The sequence below is a fragment of the Mesocricetus auratus genome, unplaced genomic scaffold (assembly GCF_017639785.1).
Source record: "Mesocricetus auratus isolate SY011 unplaced genomic scaffold, BCM_Maur_2.0 Super-Scaffold_4256, whole genome shotgun sequence".
Classification (NCBI taxonomy): domain Eukaryota; kingdom Metazoa; phylum Chordata; class Mammalia; order Rodentia; family Cricetidae; genus Mesocricetus; species Mesocricetus auratus.
In genome coordinates this window covers 117,629,090-117,655,109 of record NW_024429182.1, presented here as the reverse complement: position 1 = coordinate 117,655,109, position 26,020 = coordinate 117,629,090, and the positions used below count along the sequence as shown (strand labels likewise).

The 26,020-nt window shown below is 46.1% G+C and overlaps 1 protein-coding gene across 4 annotated transcripts in view; it reads left to right on the top strand.

Moving 5' to 3' along the window:
* Positions 1-26,020, top strand: part of Abhd2 (abhydrolase domain containing 2, acylglycerol lipase) — a 90,321-nt gene that overhangs the window by 47,489 nt on the left and 16,812 nt on the right. For all 4 annotated transcript variants that reach the window (XM_005077784.4, XM_013118940.2, XM_040729969.1 and 1 more), the window contains 3 exons: positions 6,863-7,038; positions 7,654-7,821; positions 25,214-25,397. In XM_005077784.4, the coding sequence (XP_005077841.1) occupies positions 6,863-7,038; positions 7,654-7,821; positions 25,214-25,397 (528 nt within the window). The remainder of the gene's footprint in view (positions 1-6,862; positions 7,039-7,653; positions 7,822-25,213; positions 25,398-26,020) is intronic.

Below are 26,020 nucleotides of genomic sequence, written 5' to 3'. Positions count from 1 at the left end.
CACGGGGCTGGAGAGATGGCTCGGAGGTGAAGAGAACTGCCTGCTCTTCCAGAGGGCCCGGGTTCCACTCCCAACACCCACATAGTGACTCACAATCTATACCTCTAGTCCCAGGGACCCCTTCCAGCCTCTGCAGACACAGGCATGTATGTGCACTTGATGCACAGACAACCTACAATGCAAAACACCCAGACGCATAAAATAAAGATAAAGGGAAACCCGTCCAACAGGGAGCCTTGCTACGGTGCTCAGGCTGCCCTCAAACTCCTCAAACTTCAGGCGATACCTTAACCTCAGCGCCCAAATAACTGAGACCACAGACGCCTGCACAGCACCTGACTAAGAGTTTTCTTTGAGAAAATATTGTCTTCCATGAGGCCCCAACCCTACACAAAGAACTACAGGCAACCAAGGAATGCTAAGAGTGGGAGAAACAGTCTTCCCCAGGGAATGCACACCAATTGGTTATATCCAAAACCAGTGGTCAGCCCTAAAGACATACACACGTGTAACATTACTCAGACTTATATTTAGAAATATGTATTATAAACATATATGTGCATTTGTCAACAATTAGTGAAGAAAGAAATCATGAATTTGAGAAGGATTGAGGAGGGGGTACATGGGAGAGTTTGATTATAATTTTATTATAATCTCAAAAATAAAAGAGCCAAAAAAATCAAGCAGTATTAGCCAATAGTAGGATTTTTTGTTTTTACTGAAATCATCTGTATATTTTCAATAGATTTAAAATTTTCCATTAAATAATTTTATTCCTCTTTGTGTGTAAATGGGTAGGCACATACACACAATACTAAATGTATCTATTTCTAATTTTCTTGTTGAGCTTGAAGATAATTTAAATGGAAAAATATTTTCTGGAACAAATTCTGCTAAGCCAATTCAATGTGACATTAAAAAATATATGTATACATATATAGTGAAATTTTATTTTTATCTGGGTCATTTTCTACTTGTATTTTTAACCAAGCTTGGGGTCAGTGATCATTTGAGTTTTTTGAGACTTGGTGCTCACAGGGTTTTCCAGACTTAATCAGTTCTCCAGCCCTAGCCTTCCAGGTATTGGGTACCAGGACACGTGTGCCACCATGTCCTGCTCAGTTTTTGTCCATAACACACATCAGAATCACAGCCTCAGGGGACATAAGTTCTCTGTGGCTGTTAGTCCTCACATCCAATTCCCTGCATTCAGCTGTGGAGGCCAAAATGTTCTTAGACAACACTGAATTGTGCCATATGCAGTTTTAATTGATGTCATGTGACTTGGTCCTTTTTTTTTTTTTTTTTTTTTGCTTTTCAGTAATAGCCATTGTGAGATGAACAGGGGACTGATATTTATCCACTGTTCATTTTTTTATTGCAATTAAGGTTAAAGATAGAGACTAACATGGAGATTGAGGGTAGGAAATAGCCTGGTAGGGGTATTTGACATCATTAGTCACAAAGGAAACTACATCAAAACTGGAATGAGATGTCACTTCACACCACCAGGAAGGCACAGTCTTGTTGTTTGCAGTGCAGGAGATTGAACCCAAGACCTTACACACACTAGGCAAGTGCTCCATGCAGATATATCCCCAGCCCCTTCATCCCACTTTTTATTTTGAGACAGGGTCTCACCAAACTGCTCAGGCTAACCTTGAACTTGGAATGTAGCCCAGATAGGACTTGGATTTTTGCTCTTCCTGCCTTAGCCTCTCTAGTAGCTGGAATTACTGCATAAACCCTTGCTTACAATGTATTTTAACTTATTTTATTATTATTATTATTGTGTGTGTGTGTGGTGTATAGTGTGTATAGTGTGTGTAGTGTGTGTGCATGTGTGCGGTGTGCATGCCTCAGGGCATGTGGGCAGGAGGGTGTTCCAGATGTTCCCCCTGCAGTCTCTCCCACTGGGCAGTTTTGTTAGGAAAGCCAGATGTTGATGTGATAAGGACAGGCTGGCCTCTATTTGCTGTGGTCTAGCTCGTTTCTTAGTAGCCCGCCTTTATTAACCACCACAGTGGACAGAGCAGCGGTGCGAGTGGATTCGAAAAGGAAGAGACATTATTCCTGCTTTGTTAGAGATAAACATGACCATGTGCTCCAGCTCTGGAGAACAGCTTTTACCGATGTGCACGACCCCATGCAGAGCACTGTAGTCTGACTGCACACTCCAAAGCGTTACCACGGGGCCTGGGGGAGGCGTGCCATGTTTTCAGAGGGAAGAAGTCAGTGCAAAGATGTCTGTTAGTCCCAGGGTGCTACATGTTTATATGTTTTCAATCAAATCTCAAAGTTTCTCAGGAACTCAACAAGCTGATTATATAATTTATCTGGAGAATGAAATAACCTGCCAAGGAAATTTTGCAAAAGAATTGTCAAGATGACCTGAACTTCTGTCTCTCGAAATATCCTATAAGAGGTATCGATTAAAACAGCCATACTGGCAAACGAGTAGACAGATAGATGGATGAACCAGAATAGAGAACATAAGAACATATCTCACTGAGAACTTGGCATCTATTACAGATGATGCTTGAAATCACTTAGATGAACGGACCGTTTATTGTTGTGCAAGGACAGTGAACTCATCTGTTGGGAAGTGATGAATTACATCTCGGTATCACTTAGAAAAATAAGTGCAGTTAAGGGGAATGCATTTCTAAAAAAAAAAAGAAAACAACTATAGGAATAAAAGGAAATAAGTGGTATAGTTATAAATGGGTGTTGGAATCGCTCTTCTTAAAATACCCTGCGAAGTCAGAAGTGGTACAAGCCCGTATACAATCCCAGCACTCTGGAGGTAGAAGCAGGAAGATCCAGAGTTCAAGGCCAGTCTCAACTACATAGCAAGTTCAAGGTCAGCATAGACTATACAGGACACTGTCTTAAAACAAAATCAAACTAGAGGATGGAGGAGGAGCCAAAATATAAAAGTTTAATTTTAAAAAATTACTAAATTTAACCACAAAATATAAAAAATGTGTAAAATCAAGATAAACTTTTTCTTGCATCGTGATGCGTACCTATAGTCCTGGCACTCCAGAGTCTGAGGCAGGAGGATTGCCAGTTCAAGGTCATCCTGGGCTATATATCTAGACCCTGTCTCAAAAAGAAAGAAAAATGTGTACTTGCAACATACACTATAATAAGGAAACAATTCTAACACACAAATGATAATGTTTAATAATATAGAACTGGTAAGTACAAATTAACAGGAAAAAGTAAAAATATAATAAAAACAAACTGTGAACAGAATTCACAAGAGAAAAATGAAACTAAGTAGTAGGAGACACGAGTCAGGAAAACACAAGTTGAAATGAGAAACACTTTTACATTTACTTATTTGGAGCAGGCATGTGTGCCATGCACACCTGTGGCTGTCGGAGGACAACTGGCAGTAGCCATGTGGTCCCAGGGATTGGACCGAGGTCACCAGGCTCGGCAACAAACGGCTTTCCTACCCTCCGTGGCAACACACCAGCCCAAGAGACATTTTTTAGATTATAAATTAGATCAACTTTAAACATGTTGAAATGAGGTGCCCATTAAAGTGGCCAGAATGTAAATAATAACAATAATAATAATAATAATAATAATAATAATAATAATGATGCCAATTACCGATGAGGGTAAAAAAGTGCTCTCATTTATTATTGGTGGTATATAAATTATACATTGATCCTTCTTTGTAAAGCATTTTGGGGTTATCTATGAAATTGAAAATGCACACATCCTCCAAGGTTCCCCTTGCGCTTCTCACCTGTTAGGCAGTCAGACTTCCAAGGTTATGAACACTAAACCTTCCAGGTCTCTTAAGGGACAGGTGGCATAGGACTGTCCTTTTGTCCACCCAACCCGTCCCAGACTGGCCTAGATCCTCTAGTGAGATGACCTTCAGACACAAGAATGACAGGTGAGTTAATGGCTTCTATATTTTCAGAAAAATTGTCCCATAGGTAGTTAGGATTAGGTATAGCCCTCCACAGACCAAGTCAGCTGCATCTCTTTTCTGTGTTTGCGTGTATTGTATAGATAAACCAGAATATTTTATCCTTTGGGTCTGTATTTCTTCCATGACTTGGACCATTCTGAATACTTGTTTGACTTTTTTCCTTGTGGTTTTTGGATAAGTTATATGAATATTTTTTAAAATAGAGTCAGAAACCCACCACACTGAACTTAATCACAGTGTTGTGAGTCCTGCTGTGTGTTATTGGGAAGTTAGTTAAGAACAGTGTTTTATCAGTAGGTGGTTCCGTCACACAGTTAAAATTTGTGGGACTTCCACTGTGCGTAGTTGATGTCACACTGTGATTCTAAGGCAGTGGCCCCCTACCCAACATGCACTTTCAAGATTTTATTCTACTGAGTAAGAATGTCACCAAATGCCAGTCGGGTGAGACTAGACTCACATTATCATGATGTATACTATCTTTTAAAGATACTTTTTAAACCTATGATTTGCTAAGCGGGTGTGTTTTCTGTCATCTCAGCAGATTCTCTGGATGCTTAATGTGGGTCCCTGACCACAGACCCTGGGGTAAATGTGGAAAGGGGTGGAGCTGCCTGGGTTCTGGGACAGAGCAGTACGCAGAGATGAGACATCTGTCCCAGCAACCAACCCGATTGGGAGCATGTCCTGAAGACAAGTCCTGGCTGACCAGGAAGGGACCAGGGTGGCTCACGGTCGCCTGGAATAAACACTCTTCCCCAGGAGTGTCCATTTGACACTAGTTTAGTTGTCCTGGACTTTGGGAGAGAATTAGGGAGTGCCAGGGTGTGACCACCCCCTAGGCCAAGCTAAAGACCCATGCCTTGGAGGACTGCGGCAAGATCTGTGTGTTGAGATTCTCCCTCCGTTGGCAAGGTGGACAGTTGAACAGCGGAGGGGGAGGGGCAAGGCTAGAGGCCACCGTGAGGCCATTGCCAGATTCAGAGGAGGGTGGACGACGGGACATCATGACATGAAAAATCTGCAAATAGCCAAAAGGAGATGTGGTTGTGTTTTTGACTTATTTTCCAAGATTAAATCATGTTCTAAACAAGATTAAAAAGTAGCCTATGAAATATACCTGTTCTGGCTTTGGTTTTTGTTTATTGGTTTTGTTTTATTTTGTTTTTGAGTCAGGGCTTCTCTGTGTAGCCCTGGCTGTCCTGGAACTCTGTTTGGAGACTAGGCTAGCCTCAAAACTCAGAGATCCACCTGTCTCCTGTTCTGATATCTTTAACTCACTTTACTTATCCTTTTTTATTCATGCTGTAAGGAAAATTTCCCTCCAGCTTTCCTCAGGAGTTTGGTTTCCATGTCCACCCTGTTCCCTCTACACAGCCCAGTAGCTGTCTGGTAGCTTTTGTAGACTATGTGGCTGAGTCTGACATTGTATTATTTTTATAAGGCTGCCTTTTGTTACTGTCCTAACCACTGAGCCCCTGTAAGTACTTCCCCCTGCTTCTCAAACACAGTCTTTTCTGCAGGGGTGTCTGCACCTGCTGGCAAGTGGCTCCCTTCTCTCTCGTCTCCAGCCCCAAAGCAGCAGCTTGTCTGGGTTACATGGGAAGTGCGCTTCTTTAACTTTGTGTGTATCTAAGGGTACACACACAAAAGGAATGACTAGAAGTGGAGCTTCCAGAACCATCTGGTTCTGAGGGAAATGACAGCTATGCATGAATGAGCAAATAGGTTAAGATAAATCATTAATAAAACACCCCTGGAACATAATACAGAGCGGAGAGATCAGTGTTGCCACCGTGTGACATTATGAGATTCCAGTTTATATAGAACACACACCGTGGCCAGTCACTGAGCTCGGATAAAAAGCTGAGAGAAACCAATAGCATTTTCAGTAAATGGGATCATCTTGTACCCTGGCTATGACCCATCCCCAGTGCTCTTAATCGGAGCACCATCTTTCCCAGGAGTTAATGGGCTTGCAGTTCTTATATTTCACTCCAGTGCCACCGTTGTCTTCACAAAGGGCAGTGGTAAGGAAGGCGTCATGCCTACCTTACGTGACGAAGCCTTTGTCCTTCATTAATCCAACAGAAAACTTGCCCTTCCAGCACCTTCTCTGGGGCATACAGTAGTGCTCCCCCCTTGCGTCCCCCAAAGCGCCTAGAGGCTCTGAGGAGAGTCTGCAGTCCTTCATGGTGTAGCTGAGAGCAGCGTTTTTACTAATGCAGTAACCACAGAAGCTAAGGCAGAAGTGAGTATTTACTGAGCACAGGTGCCATGCAAGCCACATTGTATGCATTGGCTCATTTGGTAATAATGAGGCCAACCCTGTCATGTGGGATGTATCCAAAGGGTATTATTTGCTTCTGTTTTCCCTCTAGTATAGAAATAACCATGTTAAATCACATAAGCTCTAAATTTGAAGTCATGGTTGGTTTCTGAAGCTAAACTGGTGTAGAAGGCATTAGTGAATGTAGAAGCGGAACAAATGGCGGCCTGGATATGAGGTGGTAAAAGTGTTCAGCTCAATGGTAGAGTGTTCACTCAGCATGCATGAGGCCTGGATCTCATCCCCTGCACTGACAAAAGCTAGAGATGAAACAGAATTGTTTTATTTTTAGACAGAGTTTCTCTGTTCAGTGACAGTTGTCCTGGGACTCGTTCTGTAGACCAGGCTGGCCTTGAACTCACAGAGATCGTCCTGCCTCTGCCTCCTGAGTGCTAGGATTAAAGGCCTACACCACCATGCCCAGCGAAACAAGTTTTTACAAACTAGCAAAGAAACCACTGGGTTTCTGACCAGTGTGCAAAACGTGTCTGGAAAAACTTTAAAAATGAGGGTCCCTTTGTTAAGGAATATGGAGGAGATTGACCACTCCCATTTTTCTTCCTCTCCTTTCTCAGATACATTCCACCGCTGATCTGGGGGAAGAGCGGACATATCCAGACAGCCTTGTATGGGAAGATGGGAAGGGTGAGGTCCCCACACCCTTACGGGCACCGCAAGTTCATCACCATGGCAGACGGAGCCACCTCCACATTCGATCTCTTCGAGCCCTTGGCTGAGCACTGTGTTGGAGGTGAGTTAGTTCCAGACCATAGTGTTGACAACCTAGAGAGAGGGAGTACCCACTGGTGGATGCAGTGTAAATGCCCGTTGCATTAGTGGGGGCAGGGGGGGGCATGTCATCACTCAGATGACCTGCAGTTTAACCTGTGCTTGCTAGTTCATATGTAGCAGAGATCAGTACAGAATTGTGATCCACTTGTGAAATGCAGCTTATTTCTTACTATTTATTTATTATTATTTTATTGCACTGATGATTTACATGCATATACATCTGTATGAAGGTGTCAGATCCCCAGGAACTGGAATTACAGACAGTTGTGAGCTGCTATGTGAGTGCTGGGAATTGAACCCAGGTCCTTTGGAAGAGCAGCCAGTGCTCTTAACTGATGAGCCGTCTCTCCAGCCCTTGCCTTTTGTAAAATTGAAAGTTATTTCTTTTGTTTGTTTTTGGCTTTTGAGACAGGATCATACTATGTAGCCTCACCCTGGTGATCCTTCTACCTGAGCCTCCCTGGAGGGAGGGGAATTACCCATAATCTCTCACAATCCCACCACCTCAGACCCTGTTAATGTCAGTGTTCACATATTAAGCAGATATGTAAGGATCTCTTCCTCCACCTTGTAGATGACATCACCATGGTCATCTGCCCTGGAATTGCCAATCACAGCGAGAAGCAGTATATCCGAACCTTCGTTGACTATGCCCAGAAAAATGGCTACCGGTGTGCAGTGCTAAACCACCTGGGAGCCCTGCCCAACATTGAGCTGACCTCCCCTCGAATGTTCACCTATGGTAAGCACGGGGCGCAGTCAGTGGAGCCTCTCTTTCTCCCCCTTTTCTGTTCTCACTGCCAAGCTCCTTCCTCCTTCCGCCTTGTGTTGTAAGTATAGAACTGTAAACATCCATGAGAGATGACGGGGCACACTTGTCACAGCAGCCAACTTGCACTGGCACTTGTGATGCTGCGCCTTGAACGGCTTTGTAGGTGGCAGCCACCTACAGTGCCTGGAGGTTCGTAAGGGAAGGTCTTGCTCAGGCCCTGACTGGTCTGAGAGTGCCGCAGGAGCCAGGGAGGCCATGTTCACAGCTGGGCTTGCACCACTCACTATGCCATCCTGACACCTGCTCCTCCAGGTTCTACCAGGCAGGCAAAGATGTAGTGAAGTGTATTAGTGTTGGCCGAAAGGAATCTGCACACCAGCAAATTGCTGGATTCTCAGGTTCCTTGAGGACAAGAATAAGCTGTCAACTTCACACAAATGTGTGTGTGTGTGTGTGTGTGTGTGTGTGTGTGTGTGTGTGTGTGTGTGTGTGTGTGAGGGGGGCGGAGGAAGAGGGGAGAGAGGAGAGGAGAGAGAGGGTTTCCCTGTGTAGCAGCCTTGGCTGTCCCGAACACACTCTGTAGACCAGGCTGGTCTCAAACTCACAGAGATCTGTTTGCCTCTGCCTCCCGAGTAATGGCACTAAAGGTGTGCGCCACCACACCAAGCTGCACAAATACTTCTTTTTTTTTTTTTTGGTTTTTTTCGAGACAGGGTTTCTCTGTGGCTTTGGAGGCTGTCCTGGAGCTCACTTGGTAGTCCAGGCTGGTCTCGAACTAACAGAGATCCGCCTGCCTCTGCCTCCCGAGTGCTGGGATTAAAGGCGTGCGCCACCAACGCCCGGCCTGCACAAATACTTCTTAACTTTACTAGAAGTCTTGTTACCCGAAGTTCTCCCTTCTGAACTGTTTCTTTTTTTTTGTTTTGTTTTGTTTTGTTTTTAAAACAAGGTCTTACTTGGTAGCACAGGCTGCTCTAGAAGTTAAGCTATCATCCAGGCTGGCTTTGAACTTGCAGTGATCCTCCCGCTTCTGCCTCAGACATGCTGGGATTACAGGTGTGCACCATGCACCACCATGCCCAGCCCTGAACTATTCTCTCTTAATTCCCATTGGCTCTCTCTTCAGATTATATATGCACACATAAATAATAAGCACATGAAAAATGCATCCATATGTTCACATTTGGGGTGGTTATGAGCAAACAAATTGTAATATATTGTAACGAGAAACAACTAAACATTCTATCTGTAATCTTGCCTCAATTTTTCTAATTCTTTGCTCTCCCCTTCCATCCTTATCCATATTTACATAGTTTTTATTTAGTTGCAGACACGGTGTGTATACTAATAGTAACTTAACGTAACTTTATAGTCACTTTAAAGCTACATAGTCATGATATTGAATCTTTTTAAGAGTGTCGTTTCTATTTAGTTATAGTCACAGGGTGTAGAGGTTTTCAGTATTTTAAATAAGATTGCTTTCAGTATTTTAAAGTTGTTTTCAGTATTTTAAATAAGGGTGAGTATCATGTTCATAGTTTGGGGTTTTTTCCCTCCTCTTTAGTACCAGGGACTGAACCCACAGTCTCCTGTGGATTAGACAAGCAGCCTGTCACTGAGCCACACTGTAGCTGTTTTTATCTTGAGACGGGGCTTCACTGAAATGCCCAGGCAGGCTCTGAACTTGATCTGTAACCTCGTGGGCTTGAGCATGCTTCTTCCTCAGCCTCCTAAGAAGCTGAAACAGCCAATCCTCAGCCTCCTAAGAAGCTGAAACAGCCAATCTCGCCTTTTCATCCCATCAATGGCATCTTAGAGGGAAATTTCTGATAGAATTATGCAGCTGACATTTTTTCCTACATATTTGTGCATATTGTCATGCCTTCTATGGGGTCTTGTACACTGCCACTGGTAACAGGTCCACTCTCCAGTGTGTGAAGGAAGGATAAACTGGGTTTAGGAAGATATAAACACTCGAGCGTGCTTTGTGGCAGGCATAGGACTGCCCTGGAAATGGCTCCAGTCCATTTCCGCCCTTGCACTCACTCCCATAACTCAGACACCCCCTTTACAGGTGGCTTGTGCCCCACACTCTGGTCAGTGGTTTAAGATAAAGATGAGAAATCCAGACTCACACTTAACCCAGGTACATGGGGGATGTGATATGTGGAGGAAGAATCGACTCTAAAAAGCCAAACTAGGCAACTTTGAACACAGATGAAAACAATAGGGGGTGATTATACTATCCTGAATTAGACAGAAATGCATCTGGATAAGGAGAAGATAATGACACGTGGCTTGGCTGCAAGGCTCAGCCGAGACTTAGAAACTGCATCTAACAGCAAGTGCACCAACACAAATTAGAAACGCCAGTGAGAGGCCTGGGAGTGTAGCTCAGGCGGTGCAGTGCTTACCTAGCACGCACGCTGCCACTGTCACCAGTGAAGACACCTACACCTAGTGTGTGTCCTGGTCTCAGGCAGCTAGAATCCCTTAACGTCAAGCACACAAACAGAGACAAACAACTTTGGGTGAAAAAAAACTGAAGCACACAGAGGAAGATTTAGTCAGGGGCACCAAGCCCATAAGTAGAACTGAGACAGGAGCTAGATCCAGCTGTTGCAAACTTCAGCATCATCTCACAGCTGGCAGAGCATCTGAGTCCCCAAGAGCCAGGCACCTCATCCCTAGAGTGTGCTGGGCAGCAGATAAGGGAGGTGGACAGCATTACAGACTGGAGATAAGCTGAGAAGAAACAGCGGGCTCCGGGCAGGGTGTGCTCTCAGAGAAGACCCGAGGCAGGAGACTGGGACCCTGGGTCAGACACTCCAGTCCAACCACAGCTGACAAGGTGGCCTCACTGAGTCTCAGTCCCAGGTTCTTCCAGAGACTCTAGTCCAGAAAGACAGGCGACCTAGAAGAGATGTGCTCTGCATCTTTTAATAAGGGTTGAGGTCAAACAAACATGACTTTCAAGAGGTATAAAAATCTAGAATTCAGATGGCGTATTGAAATCTAACGTATCTGTGGTGGCTTGCAAGATGCTAGAGAGAGAGCCGGTATTTTATCAGCAGCTGTTTTTAGCTAAAACGAATTGAATTTTGCTAAGTGAATCTTGGGTTGTTGAGCAGGGAGTATTATTTTAATAGAAGTGGCCTGATACATTACAGTAAAGTCTACATTTGTTACTTTTGACAGGGAAACTGGAACAGCTTAACAATATGCTAGAAGTGAAAAAACCTTCACTACAGTCAATCAAGTTGTAAATGATCCATATTACTTTCGTACCTCAGCACAAATATCTCTGTAGAATTTTATATCTATAGCAAGTCATTATTTGTTTTAAGTCATCGTGCTTGACACAGCCTGGTGTTTGACGTCACTAACCCTGACTCACTGCTCCTTTGGGGTGTACTTTTGTCACCCACTCTTTTCCTCTTTTCAGCTCAACCTTTGAAGTATTTGGTCAAATTCCGTGTTGAATTTCTGTATGAGACAAGATAGACTAACTGATACATATCCCCAAAGCCCAGCAATGCAAAAGCAGAGGTGTATGTCTGCTAACCCTACATGTTCATGGCATGGCCGGGGGCCCTGGGTTCTCCGTCATTACTGTCTAAAGAGGCCACCAGCTGCAACATGGCCAGCCTCACAGGAGATAACGAGAGCCTGGCTCTAGAAGCTTTAACCTAGAAATGATGAGATCACTCCTGGCCACAATTTGTTGGCCCAAGTACAGAGCACTACCAAGCGAAACTTCAGTGGAGCCTTAGCACAGTCTATCAACATTTTTTAATCAGAATTGTAGTTTATAAATTAACATAGAAGACTTTGTATTGGCAGTTCAAAGTTTCCTCTTTCAGGAACATGGTATTTACTAATCTCCATAGAGATTAGTCAGGGGACTATAGAGGCCAATAATCAGACAACTGATTCAGCCATAGGATTCATTCCTCCTGGGAAATTTTAAAGAACACCAGAGCCGGGGGCCCAGCTCCTCGGGGGCCTGTGGTACAGCACAGGTTTTCAGAGCTGCAAACCCAAGTCTCATCTCCTATTGCCTCTTCATTTGTTGTTATTGTTACCGTGTTGTGTTAGTTCTTGTTTTGCTTTTCATTGTAGAAAACTTCAGAGCAGGGAGAGAGGAGAATAGTAGAGTGAACTCAGTACAAACTCAGTATATCAGCACCTGCTTCAAGACGCACGCAGCTCATAGCCAGTCTCAACCAGTCCTGTTCCTTCTGTAAACCACCCTTCCCACATCCTCCCTCAAAGGTTATTTGGAAACAAGCCTCAGTCAGCTGGTCCTTTCATCTGTCACTCCTTCAGTTTGAACTTGTTTGGACTACAACAATGCCACAGTCTTATTTATCCAGCTGAAACGTATTTTCCCACAATCACAGAACCGAGAGTCTGGATCTGTGGTCTCTCTCTGTGGCTTGTAGATGGCCACTGTCTAGCTGTGAGTCCTTGTGGTTTTCTGTGTGTGCTCCTGTCGGGTATGTCTCTGTGTCCTAATGTCTTCTTAAAGGACATCAACTGTACATTTTAGAGCCTGCCCTAACCACCTCATTTTAACACAGTTATACCCTTGAAAACAGTGGCATGCTGAGGTACCGGAGGTTAGAGCTTCGGGACATGGCTCTGGGGAGACACGGTTGATCTCATAGCCTAAACTCAAGCACAACTTGATCTCACACAAGAGCGGTTCACGTCTCCCGTTCCCTGTTACTGCAGGTTGTTCAGGTTAGAACCCACGTCAGTCCCGTAGGCTGCAAATGACTGATGTGTTTCTTACACCCCTTGAGTCACCTTCCCTCACTTTTACCAGATTCCTAAGCAAGCCCTCGTCATCAGAGTGACTTGATGCGATGTCAGTGTGGGAAGCTCTCTGGATTCCCGGGATATGCCACAAGCCCATGAGTCAGACTTCCTGGTCCCACCCTGAGTATGCATTAGCACCAGCATTCTCTGGGTGTCAGAGGGACTCGGACCTGCTCATCTCCAGGGCACACCCAAGTTGTCTGGAAATCCCTTCCATGGCCCTCACTTAGCTTCTCCTGTGGTTTGAGACTCTACCAAGATGTCACTGTCTTGAGACCCCTGCACTGATTCTTCTGTCTGCAATAACGTGACCCCATCTATACCACCCAGTCTTTTACCCAGTGCTCCCAAGCATTCTCCATGAGACTTGAGATTTGAGGTTACTAATTGGTTTTCATATATACATTTCTGAGACAGGGTTTCTCTGTTATCTCTGGCTGTCCTGAAACTCGCTCTGTGGACCAGGCTAGCACTGAACTCAGAGATCCGCCTGCCTCTGCCTCCCGAGTGCTGGGAGCCACCACACCTGGCTGATTTTTGTAATGTTTAAATGGATTTATCAACATGGTAAGCTCTTTCTCTCTATCCCAAAAGTCCTCTCCACTAGAGCAAGTCTTTGTTCCCCTTGGTGTGACTCCCATTGCCCAGAGTCCTGCTTGGCCTTAGGAGCATTCTCCCCTCTCCCTCAGAGACGCTAACCACTGGCTCAGGACTCTGCTGGCAGATGTGGAAGACAGTGTGTGACTGTAAGGTGGCACTGCAGGTGACAGTAACCTCAGGCAGGCAGGTGAACTCTCCCTGGTGGAAAGCTCACTGTTCTAGAACCGAGGCCTGGCCTTCCCTTCACTGTGAAAACCCCTTTGTCTTTTTCAAGACGGAGGAGAAAACAGAAGAGGGCATTGTAGGAGTCCTGTACTCTGCCCATTCTGCAGTGCCCCCTATTTTTCAGTTTGGAACTCATTTCCAAAGCACAGAAGCCCTAACCCCTTGTCAGCAGCCATTATTAACGAAGAATTTCCTAAGTGGGTGATTACACATTCTTAGGCTCTTTGGTGCGGCCTGGGAAAGCTAATTCATTAAGAAAAGCCTTGCATAGCAGCTTCCATTGATCTCACACTAATGAGGGGCAGACTGTGCTGAACTCCACATATTTCTTCATTTGATTCTTACTGCGTTGGAGATCGCTATTAATTAGTGTCTCCACTTTACAGGCTTAGGGAGGTTAAGTGCCTTGCCTTGGATCATGTGACCGAGGAGCAGAAGCAGCATTCGAGGTGTCTGATTCTTAACCCCAACTTAACCCACTTCTGTTGTATTCCTCATTTCCTATTTGGGGTACTGTTCATTATAGTAGAGAATATATATGTATGTGTATGTATGCATTCAGAATAGTAGGGTATAGAGAAGCAAGAGTATTTGAGCATTTAAAAGTATCTCACTTTGGTGACGGTGGGCATTTTATTAGTAAGTATAACTTTTGTGGCATATGCAGAGTGCTGCAAATTGTCCTGAGTACTTTTTATGCCCTGTTAAGTCATTTGCCCTCTGTGACAGCTATGGGAACTGAGGCCCAAGCAAGGCTGAATAACTAGCTGTAGATCACAAAGCTGATGAGGAGGTGACCTAGGTATCAAACCGAGGCACTCTAGCCACCTGTCGGAGTCCCTGCTCCTGAGCCGCAGGCCACTGTGCCTCCCCATGCGACCACTATAAAGACATGCTGTCAGTCAGGTACATGTTAGACCGAAGACCAAAGGGCATCCAAGAGCTGCTCAGGCACAGAAGTGGGCTGGTGGTTTGGAGTCTGGTCTTGTATTTGTCCAACATCCTCCAGCATCTGGAGTGGAGCACAGCTGAGCGTCTGAGACCCTGCCTTCAGGACACTATAAGGAACAGCTCTCTGCTTTGGGCAGACGAGGACTGTATAGCCACCGTAGATCTCGTTTTATTCGCTTGTTTATCCAAAAGAGTGTTCACTATTGGCAAGCTGTTTAGGTACAGGGACCAGGTCTTAGTTTTTAACAAGTGCAGACAGAATGTTTGTTATCTCCTACTTTTCTCTGCATGAGCCACATCTTCTCAAGAAGAGCCTGCCTACACAGGGCAAGAGCCCGGGCTTCAGAGGCCAGTGGGTGGGATTAGCATATCCAGTGGAGAGAGCTGAAAAAGGCTGGAGAACAGCAGCAGTAACAGCAAGTGTATGGCGTGCATGGAGTCCGCTTCTTTTGTAGGCCTGGCTTTCCAGATGCATGGCCGTCAGTACTGACATCAGTTGGGTCTGTGTGGGAACATCTCCAGTTCAAAGCTACTATGGCTTCATATTCAGTGTATGTGTATGTGAGGGGCTCAAACCCAGGTTCTCGTACACTTACTAAGTGTTTTATCACTGAGCTACATTCCCAGTCCTGTAATTAATTTTTAAATTAGTGCAGGCATGGTATTTTATTTCAGTATATGCTATATTCAACATACTTTAGTCTTGTAAAAAATGATTTCGTTTCTTTTTATTTTTTATAAGTGCACCACATGTATGCCTGGTGCCTAGAAAGAGGGTCAGATCTGTTGGAACTGAGTTACTAGACTGCTGTGAGTCACCATGTAGATGTTGGCAACCAAACTGAGTCCTCTTTGAGAGCAGCAAGTGCTCCTGGTCGCTACGCTGGGGGTGTAGCTCAGTGATAGAGCATTTGCTTGGTGTACATGAGGCCCTGAGTTCAGTCCCCAGCTAGCAGGGGTAGGGGCTTCTACTTAATTCCAATGTGCACCATAAATTTTGGTTTGGTTTGGTTTTTCCAAGACAGGGTCTCTGTGTAGCCCTGGCTGTTCTGGTTCTTACTCTGTACACCAGGCTGGCCTCAAACTCACAGAGACCCACCTGCCTCTGCCTCCCAGGTGCTGGGTTTAAAGGCGTGCGCCACCACCTGGAGCACTATAGATTTTTAATGTGGGGAGAGGTGGTAGTATGGATTGAACTTGGATTCTTGCACATGCTTGGCCGTATTCCCAACCTTCACTTTAGTTTTCTTTATTCTGAGACAGAGTCTCATTACGTTGCCTGGACTGACCTTGAACATATTCTGTAGCCCAAGCAAACCTCAAACTTGTGGTCCTTCTGTTCTATTCTCTTAAGTAGCTGAGATCACAGGCCTGTGTCACCTGTGTCACCAGTCCTGACTTTATAGACCTCTATTAAAGAAAGAAAAAGATGTTGCCTTTTTAAACTTCAATTCTAAAAGTATTTCAGATTTACAGAAAAATAGCAGAACTGAACTGTTACAAAGAGTTCCCACATGTTCTTGGCCCATCCCCTAAGGTCAACATTTAACCACAGTACAAGCATTGAAACCATGAAACTCCCATTGGCAGCGTTCTCAGACTGCCGGAACGCGTCCTTCCTCTCAGCAGCCCGTGACATTTATTTGTGGTGTTGACTTAGGTTCTCCTGCCGGGGACAGCGCCTCGGTCTTTTTGTCTTTCTAACCCTGAAACTTGTGATGAATACATACTACTTACTTTTAAGATGTCTTGTAGGGGTGTGTGTGTGTGTGTGTGTGTGTGTGTGTGTGTGTGTGTGTGTAGAGAGAGAGGAGGGGGAGAGAGAGAGAGAGAGAGAGAGAGAGAGAGAGAGAGAGAGAGAGAGAGAGAGAGAGAGAGAGAGGAGAGAATGTGTGTATGTGTTTAGAAATAAGGTCCTAGCTGTTCTGGAACTTGCTTTGTAGACCAGGCTGGTCTTGAACTCAGAGATCAGACTGCATCTGCCTCCCAAGTGCTGGGATTGAAGGCTTGTGCCACCACACTTAGTTCTTGGCGTTTTGTAAGATTCTTTAAACTGTGAAATATTAAATATTTCTCTTGATAAATGAATGACATTGGCTAATAAGAACAAAAGTAAAACATAAATCTTTTATGGTAATTATTGGCACCTGTAAGGATTGAAGTTGCCTTTTTTCAAGACTTATTAATTATTTGTGTGTGAATGTTCAAGCAAGCATAAAGTGAAGTGGAGGGAGGCATAGACAGAGTTTATGTGCACCAGGTTGGGTTGTTTGATTATTTGTTCTTATTTCCTTCCTTTTTCTTCCTTTTCCTTTTTAAAAAATTTTCAGGTTTATTATATATTTATTATATTATATATATATGTATATAAATATGTATATATCTGTCTGGTGCCTGTAAAGTTCAGAAAAGAACATTGGCTCCCCTGGAATTGGAGTTAGAGATGATTGTGAACCACCATGTGGGTACTGGGAATTGAACCAGGGTCCTCTGAAAGAGCAACAAGTGCTTTAACTACTGAGCTATCCAGCCCATTTCCTTTTCTTTTTATAGTACTGGGACTCAAACTCTGGGCTTTGCACATACTACTGCTAGTCAAATGTCCGGACCCTGAAGTACACCCTCATGCCAGACAGTAAATTTTAAGAAATTTCAATTTTTTCCATTGTTCAGTCCATCTTATATTATTTGATTAGATTATCAACCTAATGTTTCTGTAAACTTGTCATAGCTGCCATTTTCACTGCCACAGGCTCAGTTTGGGATTGTGTTGATTCTAGAGTGACAGTGTGAATTTGGGCCAGCTGTGCTGGTGCATACCTTTAATCCCAGCACTCGGGAGGCAGAGGCAGGAGGATCTCTGTGAGTTTGGGGCCAGCCTGGTCTACAGAGGGAGTTCCAGGACAGCCGGGGCTACACAGAGAAACCCTGTCTTGAAAAAAACAAAAGAAAGAAAAAGAAAAAGAGTTAAGCCTTCTTATAATGGCAGTAGACACCAAGGGAAGGGAGACAGACAAGGGGACAAGGGGGGAAGGGAGGAGGAGTGAAAGCGGTGATGTGGCCAGACCTCAAACATCTTTAAGGGACAGTTGCTGAGGAGCAGGGCCATATGCTTCAGGACAGTTCTGAAAGATCCCCGTGTGTGAGATGCTGGTGTGTAAGATCCCGGTGTGTGAGATCCCCATGTATAAGATCCCAGTGTGTGAGATCCTTGTGTGTGAGATGCTGGTATGTAAGATCCCGGTGTGTAAGATCCCAGTGTGTGAGATTCTGGTGTGTGAGATCCCCGTGTGTGAGATCCTGGTGTGTAAGCCTGTAGTCCTAGGAAGGCATTTCCAGGACAGATGAAGCTGGAAGTGCTCAATGTCTTTCTGAGATAAGGACAAGGCATCTCGCTTCTTCTCTGCAGCTATTTTCTTCCTGGGTGACTCTTCCCGGGTAGCTTCCCCTTGGCTTTAAGAAATGGCTCATGTACCTTTACTATGAAAGTGACAGGAGTTGCTGAGCCCCAACCACCTGCTGTCAGCGAGCCACGTTGTTAACTTAGTGGGACAGATGCTCAGGTGCTCATTTCCCACCCATAGGACGGTGCCAGCCAGTGCGTGTGCCCTGAGTGTGTGCCCAGTGTGTGTGCCCTGAGTGTGTGCCCAGCGTGTGTCCAGTGTGTGTGCCCAGTGTGTGTACCCAGTGTGTGTGACCTGTGTGTGCCCAGTGTGTGTGCCCAGTGTGTGTCCTGCATGTGTTTCCAGTGTGTTTCCAGTGTGTGTGCCCTGAGTGTGTGCCCTGCATGTGTGCCCAGTGTGTGTGTCCAGTGCGTGTGCCCTGCGTGTGTGCTCTGCTCGTGTGCCCTGAGTGTGTGACCTGTGCGTGTGCCCAGTGTGTGTCCTGTGTGTGTGCCCTGCATGTGTGCCCTGCATGTGTGCTCAGTGCGTGTGTCCTGCATGTGTGCTCTGCTCGTGTGCCCTGAGTGTGTGACCTGAGTGTGTGCCCAGTGCGTGTGCCCAGTGTGTGTGCCCTGCATGTGTGCCCAGTGTGTGCCCAGTGTGTGCCCAGTGTGTGTGCCCTGTGTGTGTGCCCTGCGTGCGTGTGCCCAGTGTGTGTGTCCAGTGTGTGTGACCTGCATGTGTGCCCAGTGTGTGTGCCCTGCGTGTGTGCCCTGCATGTATGCCCAGTGTGTGTGCTTTTGTTGAGCATGAGTCACGCTTTGCTCTCACTCACTCACATCCTGTGACACACCTACCAAATGCCAGGCCCATGCCTGGCACGGGGCGTGCAGAATGACTCAGTGGCTGCATGCACAGGAACACCACGTCTCCAGCTTTGTGTATTTTAGCTGCTTAGTCATGGTCATGTCATTTGGGTTTTGGTTTCTTTTTTGAGGTAGGGTCTCATGTGGTCCATGCAGGCCTAAACTCACTGTGCTGCCAAGCATGACCCTAAACTTCTAACTTTTGCCTCCATCTCCCAAGTGTTAGGATTACGGTCTTGTACCACCTCAGCCAAGTTTGTGGTGCCGCGGATTTGCCCAGGGCTTCCTGCATACTAGACAGACACTCTACCAGCTGAGCTGCATCCCCGGCCCAGGAATAGCTTTTGAAATAGCAGCTTTCAGAGAGACTTCACTTTGTCTTTCCGTGGGGGAGAAGGCTTGAAGAAAAGGCAACAGCTTTTTGCCCGTTCTCTTCCAATACTGTTCTGTCATCTTGTGTGACTCATCTCTCTAAAGCCAGCCTAGTGGCTCATATTTCATCTTGTCTTTGAAAGCTACAGTGAGATTAGATGTCTAATCTTGTTACTGGTGCTAATCCCGGAAGGACCAAATACATAGAACCTCACTAAACCCCCACTGTGGACATACAGATTACTGTAGTACTTAGCAAAAGAAGCCAGGTGGGCCTAAGAGCATCAGGAGTTCCCAGCGTTGTGAAGAGGGCAGTCCTGGCACTAGGTAGTCACACCATGACTTCCCTTCCCTTGCCGAGGATAGGTGTCTGCTCTTCATAGACAAATGACAGCTTATCCAGGATAAGCTGGCCCTTTATCCAGGTCAGATGTGTTTCAATTTAATGAAATGAAGGTTCCCAAAGAGCCTACACCATTAACTGTAATTGCTTCTCAGTTGTATAGAAAATCCAAGTTTTGTGACTGTTCCAGGTCTCAAATAATTAGGTTCAAATCGACAGTGAATCTTTAATAATTGAGCAGTACTCTCCTGCAGTACTGTTGCCTCTGTAGGTTTGTGATACAGGGCAGGAGACTTGGGCTTGAAATTCAGATGCAGATACCAAAGGCCAGCATCCCACTCTGACCAGCATCCCCACTCTGACCAGCATCCCACTCAGGCCAGCATCCCCGCTCAGGCCAGCATCCCCACTCAGGCCAGCATCCCCACTCTGACCAGCATCCACGCTCAGGCCAGCATCCCCACTCTGACCAGCATCCAAGCATCCCCACTCTGACCAGCATCCCAGTCTGACCAGCATCCCCACTCTGACCAGCATCCCACTCAGGCCAGCAACCCCACTCTGACCAGCATCCCCACTCTGACCAGCATCCCCACTCTGACCAGCATCCCCACTCAGGCCAGCATCCCACTCTGACCAGCATCCCCACTCTGACCAGCATCCTACTCAGGCCAGCATCCCCGCTCAGGCCAGCATCCCCACTCTGACCAGCATCCAAGCATCCCCACTCTGACCAGCATCCCAGTCTGACCAGCATCCCCACTCTGACCAGCATCCCACTCAGGCCAGCAACCCCACTCTGACCAGCATCCCAGTCTGACCAGCATCCCCACTCTGACCAGCATCCCCACTCTGACCAGCATCCCCACTCAGGCCAGCATCCCACTCTGACCAGCATCCCCACTCTGACCAGCATCCAAGCATCCCCGCTCTGACCAGCAACCCCACTCTGACCAGCATCCCCACTGTGACCAGCATCCCAGTCTGACCAGCATCCCCACTCAGGCCAGCATCCCAGTCTGACCAGCATCCCACTCTGACCAGCATCCAAGCATCCCCGCTCTGACCAGCATCCCCACTCTGACCAGCATCCCCGCTCACCTTGTGGGGGAGGACAAGTCACCTCGGCCAAGAGTTCTTTTTTTTTTTTTTTTTTTTTATCTGTGTGATCCAACAGAAAGCCTACAGAAGAGTATGCTTCCCCCTTCCATCTCTTGGCTTAGGTTATGCCAATTAAGCATCCTTTAAGCATCTGGCTCACAGATGCAATAGGGAGCAAGATGAAGGACATCTTTATGGAGTTTATAATCTAATAGCAGCTCACTCACTGTTAGAACACAGCATAGAGATACAAGTAATTAGCCAAGGCTGATATTAGGCAGAAATCCATAGAAATGGTAGAGAAAAATTTTTACATTTAATAGTGTAAAAACAACAACAAAAAAATCCCCTTAGAACCATTCCTCATGCAAATAGCGTCCCCAGCATAGACTGCTCTCCGAATTATTGATGTGTAGTGTCTCTTCAGCACAGTTGAAACTGGCCTTGGGGATCTTTATTTGGCTGGAGATTTAAACTAGCTAGGTTGCTTTTATTAAGCATAAGGCCCACAGTTCTCTTCTTGGTTTCTGCCACAGTTTTTCACAAATACTCGATTAGATATGTGCACACATAGAATTCCCTTATAAACCAAGCACACGTGGGATGGCTCCTTTCCCGCTCCCTCCCTCGTTTGGCCCCTCTGGAAGATGGATCATCATCACCCAGCAGGTCAGGTCCCTCATCATCCTTCTCTTTCACAGCAGAGCAATGGTCCGTGTACCCCCGCCCACTACTCTGTTCCAAGGTCTTCACTGCTACAAACAGCAGCTGCCAAGAACATTCATGTGCATACATCTTTGCACACCTTATGTCTGCAGCATAAGGTTCCCAGAAATGGAATTGCTAGCAAAAAACACTGTTTTTATTTTGTTCTTATTTGAGACAGGGTCTAACTGCGCAACCCAGGCTGGGCCTGAGCTCATAGTCCTTCTGCCCTTAGTGTCAAGGATTCAAATAATTAGACTGTTTCTGTTTTTTTTGAGATAAGGTCTCTTGTAGCCCAAGCTGGCCTGGAACATGCTTTGTAGCCAACACCAACCTTAAACTCCTGATCCCGCCCCCCACTCCACCCCCCATCCATCTCCCAAGTACTAGGATTTCAGGTGTATGCCACCATACCTGGCTTAAGGATTGATTGTACTTTAAAAAACAAATATGTGCATATTAGCTGCCTTTCTGTTGCTGTGATAAAATGCTAACAGCAAGGCAACTTATAGGAGAGTTTATATGGGCTTATGATTCTAGAGAGTGTCCATAATGGTGGGACAGAGGCAGCAGACAGGACGGTGGCCAGAGCAGGGTGTTGAAAGCTCACATCCTGAACTATGAGCACAAAGTGTGAGCCTTTAAACTTTCAAAGCCTGCCTCAGTGACAAGGCCATACCTCCTAAACATCTAAAAACAGCACCACCAGCTGGGGACCATGTTTCAAATGCCAAGACTAAGGGGAACAGTTCTTATTCAGACTGCTAGAGTGTGTTGGGTGTTTTGCCTGCATGAATATCTGTGTGTCTTGTGCATGCCTGGTGCTCAGAAGTCAGAAGGAGACATTCGATCCCCTGGAACTGGAGTTCCAGGTGGTTGTGAGCTGCCGTATGAGTGCTGGGAACGGAATCTGGGTCCTCTGCAAGAGCAGCCAGTGCTCTTGATCAGTGAGTCGTCTCTCCAGCCACAGTGCTGTACTTTTTAAAGCACTAATAATGTTACCATGATGCATTCTGAGGTCTCTCTGTTCCACCATGCCGTACGGTGCACCACCGTTTACCACCATGCCGTACGGTGCACCACCATGGGCTCATTCACAGTGAACATACTTGCAAGCCCGTTACTTGCAACTCCCCAGTTTTGAATATTGACAAACTTGATTTTTTTCCTGATTTCAGCAGCAGAAAAAAAATAATGCTAGTTGTTATTTTAATTTTAATTTTCTTACCTATGAATAACACAGAACGTCTTTCTCCACTAGCCTTTTGAAAACAAAAGAAACAGAACCGAGGCTTCTATCCTCCTTCCCTATCCACTAGGATAGTAATTCTCCAGTGAACCCCTGGACCAACAGCGTCAGCATCACACCGGAAATGTAGACTCAGAATACCCATACCCTCTGAAGGAGGAACGTTAGAACCCTGCAGCTCGGTGTGGCCCTGCCTCTGGAGCTGCTGGGTCAGCAGGTCTGGGGCAGGTTCCCACATGCTGGGCCACAGACCCTCACTCTTGCAGTCATGCTTATATATCCCTTTTTGCAGGGCCAGAGAATCAAACCTAGAGCTGTCTATTTGCCAAACAAACATGGCTGCCACTGAACCTGCCCAGCCCTTTGCTGGGAGATTCACTGCCAGCAGGTTTTCTGAGTCTCTCTTTTCGGAGGAGCATTACCCCAAACAAATTTCTGTCAGGTGGGAAGGATCTTAAGGGAGTGCCTGGTTATGGTAACCTGGAACCGTATGGCCTCCTGGGAAAACCTTGCATTTAGAGAAATGAGGAAAGTTATCCAAGCTTCTAAAACACTCGCAGCGCCCCCATCTGTGCAAGACTCTTACTGCAATCGCCTAGAAGTAGACAAGAGCATGCTTCAAAAAAAAATTCTTTCTTTCTGAGCAGCTTGATGTATGTCTTTGATCCCAGCACTCAGGAGGCAGAGGCAGGCAGATCTCTGAGTTCTAGGCCAGCCTGGTCTGCAGAAAGAGTCCTAGGACAGCCAGGGTTCCACAGAAAAACCCTGTCTTGAAAAACAAAAACAAAAACAAAAAAATCCTTCCTTATATAGTTCAAAGTGGGTCACTTGCTGTCGTTTGTTTTGTGAGGCTAGCCTGAAAATCGCTAGATAGTGCAATCTGCCCTCTACTTCAAGAAATCCCGCCTCAGCATACACACAGGCATGCATGCACCTAGGGTGCTGGGTTACAAAGGTGTACCATTAGGCCTGCTTGTTTTTATTCTTTGTCTTTTGACAAGGTCTTGCTATGTTGCCCCAGCTGGACTACCAACCTGCCTCAGACTCCCAAATGCTAAGATGACAGAAGTGAGCCATAATGCCCAGATAACAAGCCTTTAGAGAAATGGTTATTAGGCCTAGCGCTACACATAGACCACCCAGGGGGACTTCCTAAGAGCATTCTTCGGATGACAGGTTAGGATACAGGAGGCCACTCCCCCGCAAGGAAAAAGATGAACGCAATACATGTGCCTTAGTTTGGTTTCTATTGCTGTTATTAAATTCCATGTCCAAAAGCAACCTGGGGAAGGAAAGAGTGTATTTCATCTCTAACTGCAGGTCACAGCCCATCATTGAGGGAAATCAGGGCAGCAGGAAGGACTGCTGCTTATTGGCTTGCTTTTTATACAACTCAAGGCCAGCGGCCCAGCACCACCCATAGTGTGTTGGACCCTCCCAAAACAATCATTAAGCACCACCCCCAAATGTCCCTCAGACTGGCCTATAGCCCAATCTGATGGAGACATCGTATCAATTAAGGTTCTCTCTTCCCCAGTAACTCTAGTTTGTATCAAACAGCACAGACAGATAGAAGAGAGTTGTTCTAGATCTTAAAAATGTTGTTCCCCGGGCCGGGCGTTGGTGGTTCATGCCTTTAATCCCAGCACTTGAGAAGCAGAGTTCAAGGCCAGCCTGATCTGCAGAGCAAGTGCCAGGACAGGCTCCAAAGCTACACAGAGAAACCCTATCTCAAAAAAACAAAACAAAAAAGTGTTGTCCCCTAAGCTTGCCAATTCTGGAAGCTATTGTTGGGCCATTTAGGGTGTCAAACCTCTGTGCCAATGGCAGTGCGGCAGCTCCCACTCCCATTGTAAATCCCCTTTTCCATTGCTGGTGTGTGGCATGTGCTTCTGCTGGCCTCCAGTAGGTTTTCAGCTAGGTTTTACTCTTAAGTTGGCTCCTTTTAGTCTGGTCTTAGCCCTTCAGAAGAACGTGCTAAATCCTTTGCCTATAAATACCCACCAACCTCTTTCTCGTAGCAAAGCCGCAGTGGCATAGCTTGGCTCTGACAGCTTCCCAGAGGTCACCAGCTGAAATCATTCCTCCTGGGCCAGCCAGGCCCAAACACCCTCTCCATTCACACAGTCCCTCTGAGTGTTTCTGAATGAGTTGGCCTCCCTTGGCACTCTATCCCTATGTCATCAAGAACTTTTGGCTGAACCCTGCAGAGTGTCCCAGGTGTCCCTCTGGACTAGAGTTCATCTTCTTTCCCTCCCCAGAGTTGGCAAGAAGATCCTGTAAATAACGCGCTTTGGGTTCTAACACCACGAATCATTGTACACATGGGTATACCACCCCAATTTGTAGCTAAGAAGCCAATCAATCCCCACGGGGTTTAACTCTTGCTGTGTTTATATCTGTGCATGAAGATAGGTACTTACACTGACCCTGAAGATCTTGGCTGCCCAGGAGCATATAAACTAGTAAATCGCAGCCATCTTTAAAGGGGCATTGTAAATCTACCGATGTGCATACATGTGCTCACAGACAAGGCTAATGCCCAGTTTTCCCTAATATGAGGGAACATCTCTCACACAGCTAAAAAGCAATATCTATCTGCTTCCTGTCCTTTCTCAACATGCATGCATGTGTGGCTCGTTCTTTCAGTGTATTGGCACCCAGTTATAAACGCTCTAGCTTGCATTTTCTTCAGTATTTGTTGCATCTGAAATGATCGGGTGACCTCACCTTTTGCCCTCAGGCTGCACGTGGGAATTTGGAGCCATGGTGAACTACATCAAGAAGACATATCCCCAGACCCAGCTGGTCGTCGTGGGCTTCAGCCTGGGTGGTAACATCGTGTGCAAATACCTGGGGGAGAAGCAGGCAAACCAGGAAAAGGTCCTGTGCTGTGTCAGCGTGTGCCAGGGGTACAGTGCGCTGAGGTGAGTCGTCTGCGCCTCTCTCTCTCTCTCTCTCTCTCTCTCTCTCTCACCACGCGCGCGCGCGCACACACACACACACACACACACACACACACACACACACACGCACGCACGCACGAATGCGTCCTTCAGCGCTGACAGTAGTTGTTTATTGCACTCAGCCAATAACAGGTCCAGGGAGCACCTTGCAGACTTGGACTCAGCTGGGCCTGCTTCCATGTCATACACCAGAGTCGTCCTAGCAGGCCTGTTAAGCCTGAGATGCATCACAGTATTTTAGGATCAGATCCAGCAGTTGGATCACCAAGACCACTGTAATAGCTGCTGCCTTCCCTTGGTCTCCTGCCAGCAGACCCTCTGCAGGATGAGGATGAGTTCGTGTGCCTGACGTACTCGGAGCAATGCCTGGCCACAGACATAATGTCCAGCAGCATCACTGCTGTCACTGGGAAATGAAGAGGGTGGCTTAGATCAGGGATCACAGAGGCCAGTCTGATGAACTTGTCTCTGGAGTGACTGGCAAGATGGCTCCGTGGGTAAATGCATTTTCTGGGGAAGTCCGATGACCCAAGTTTGATGACCAAAACCCACATAAGCCAAAGCTAGCCAAAATCAGCTCCATA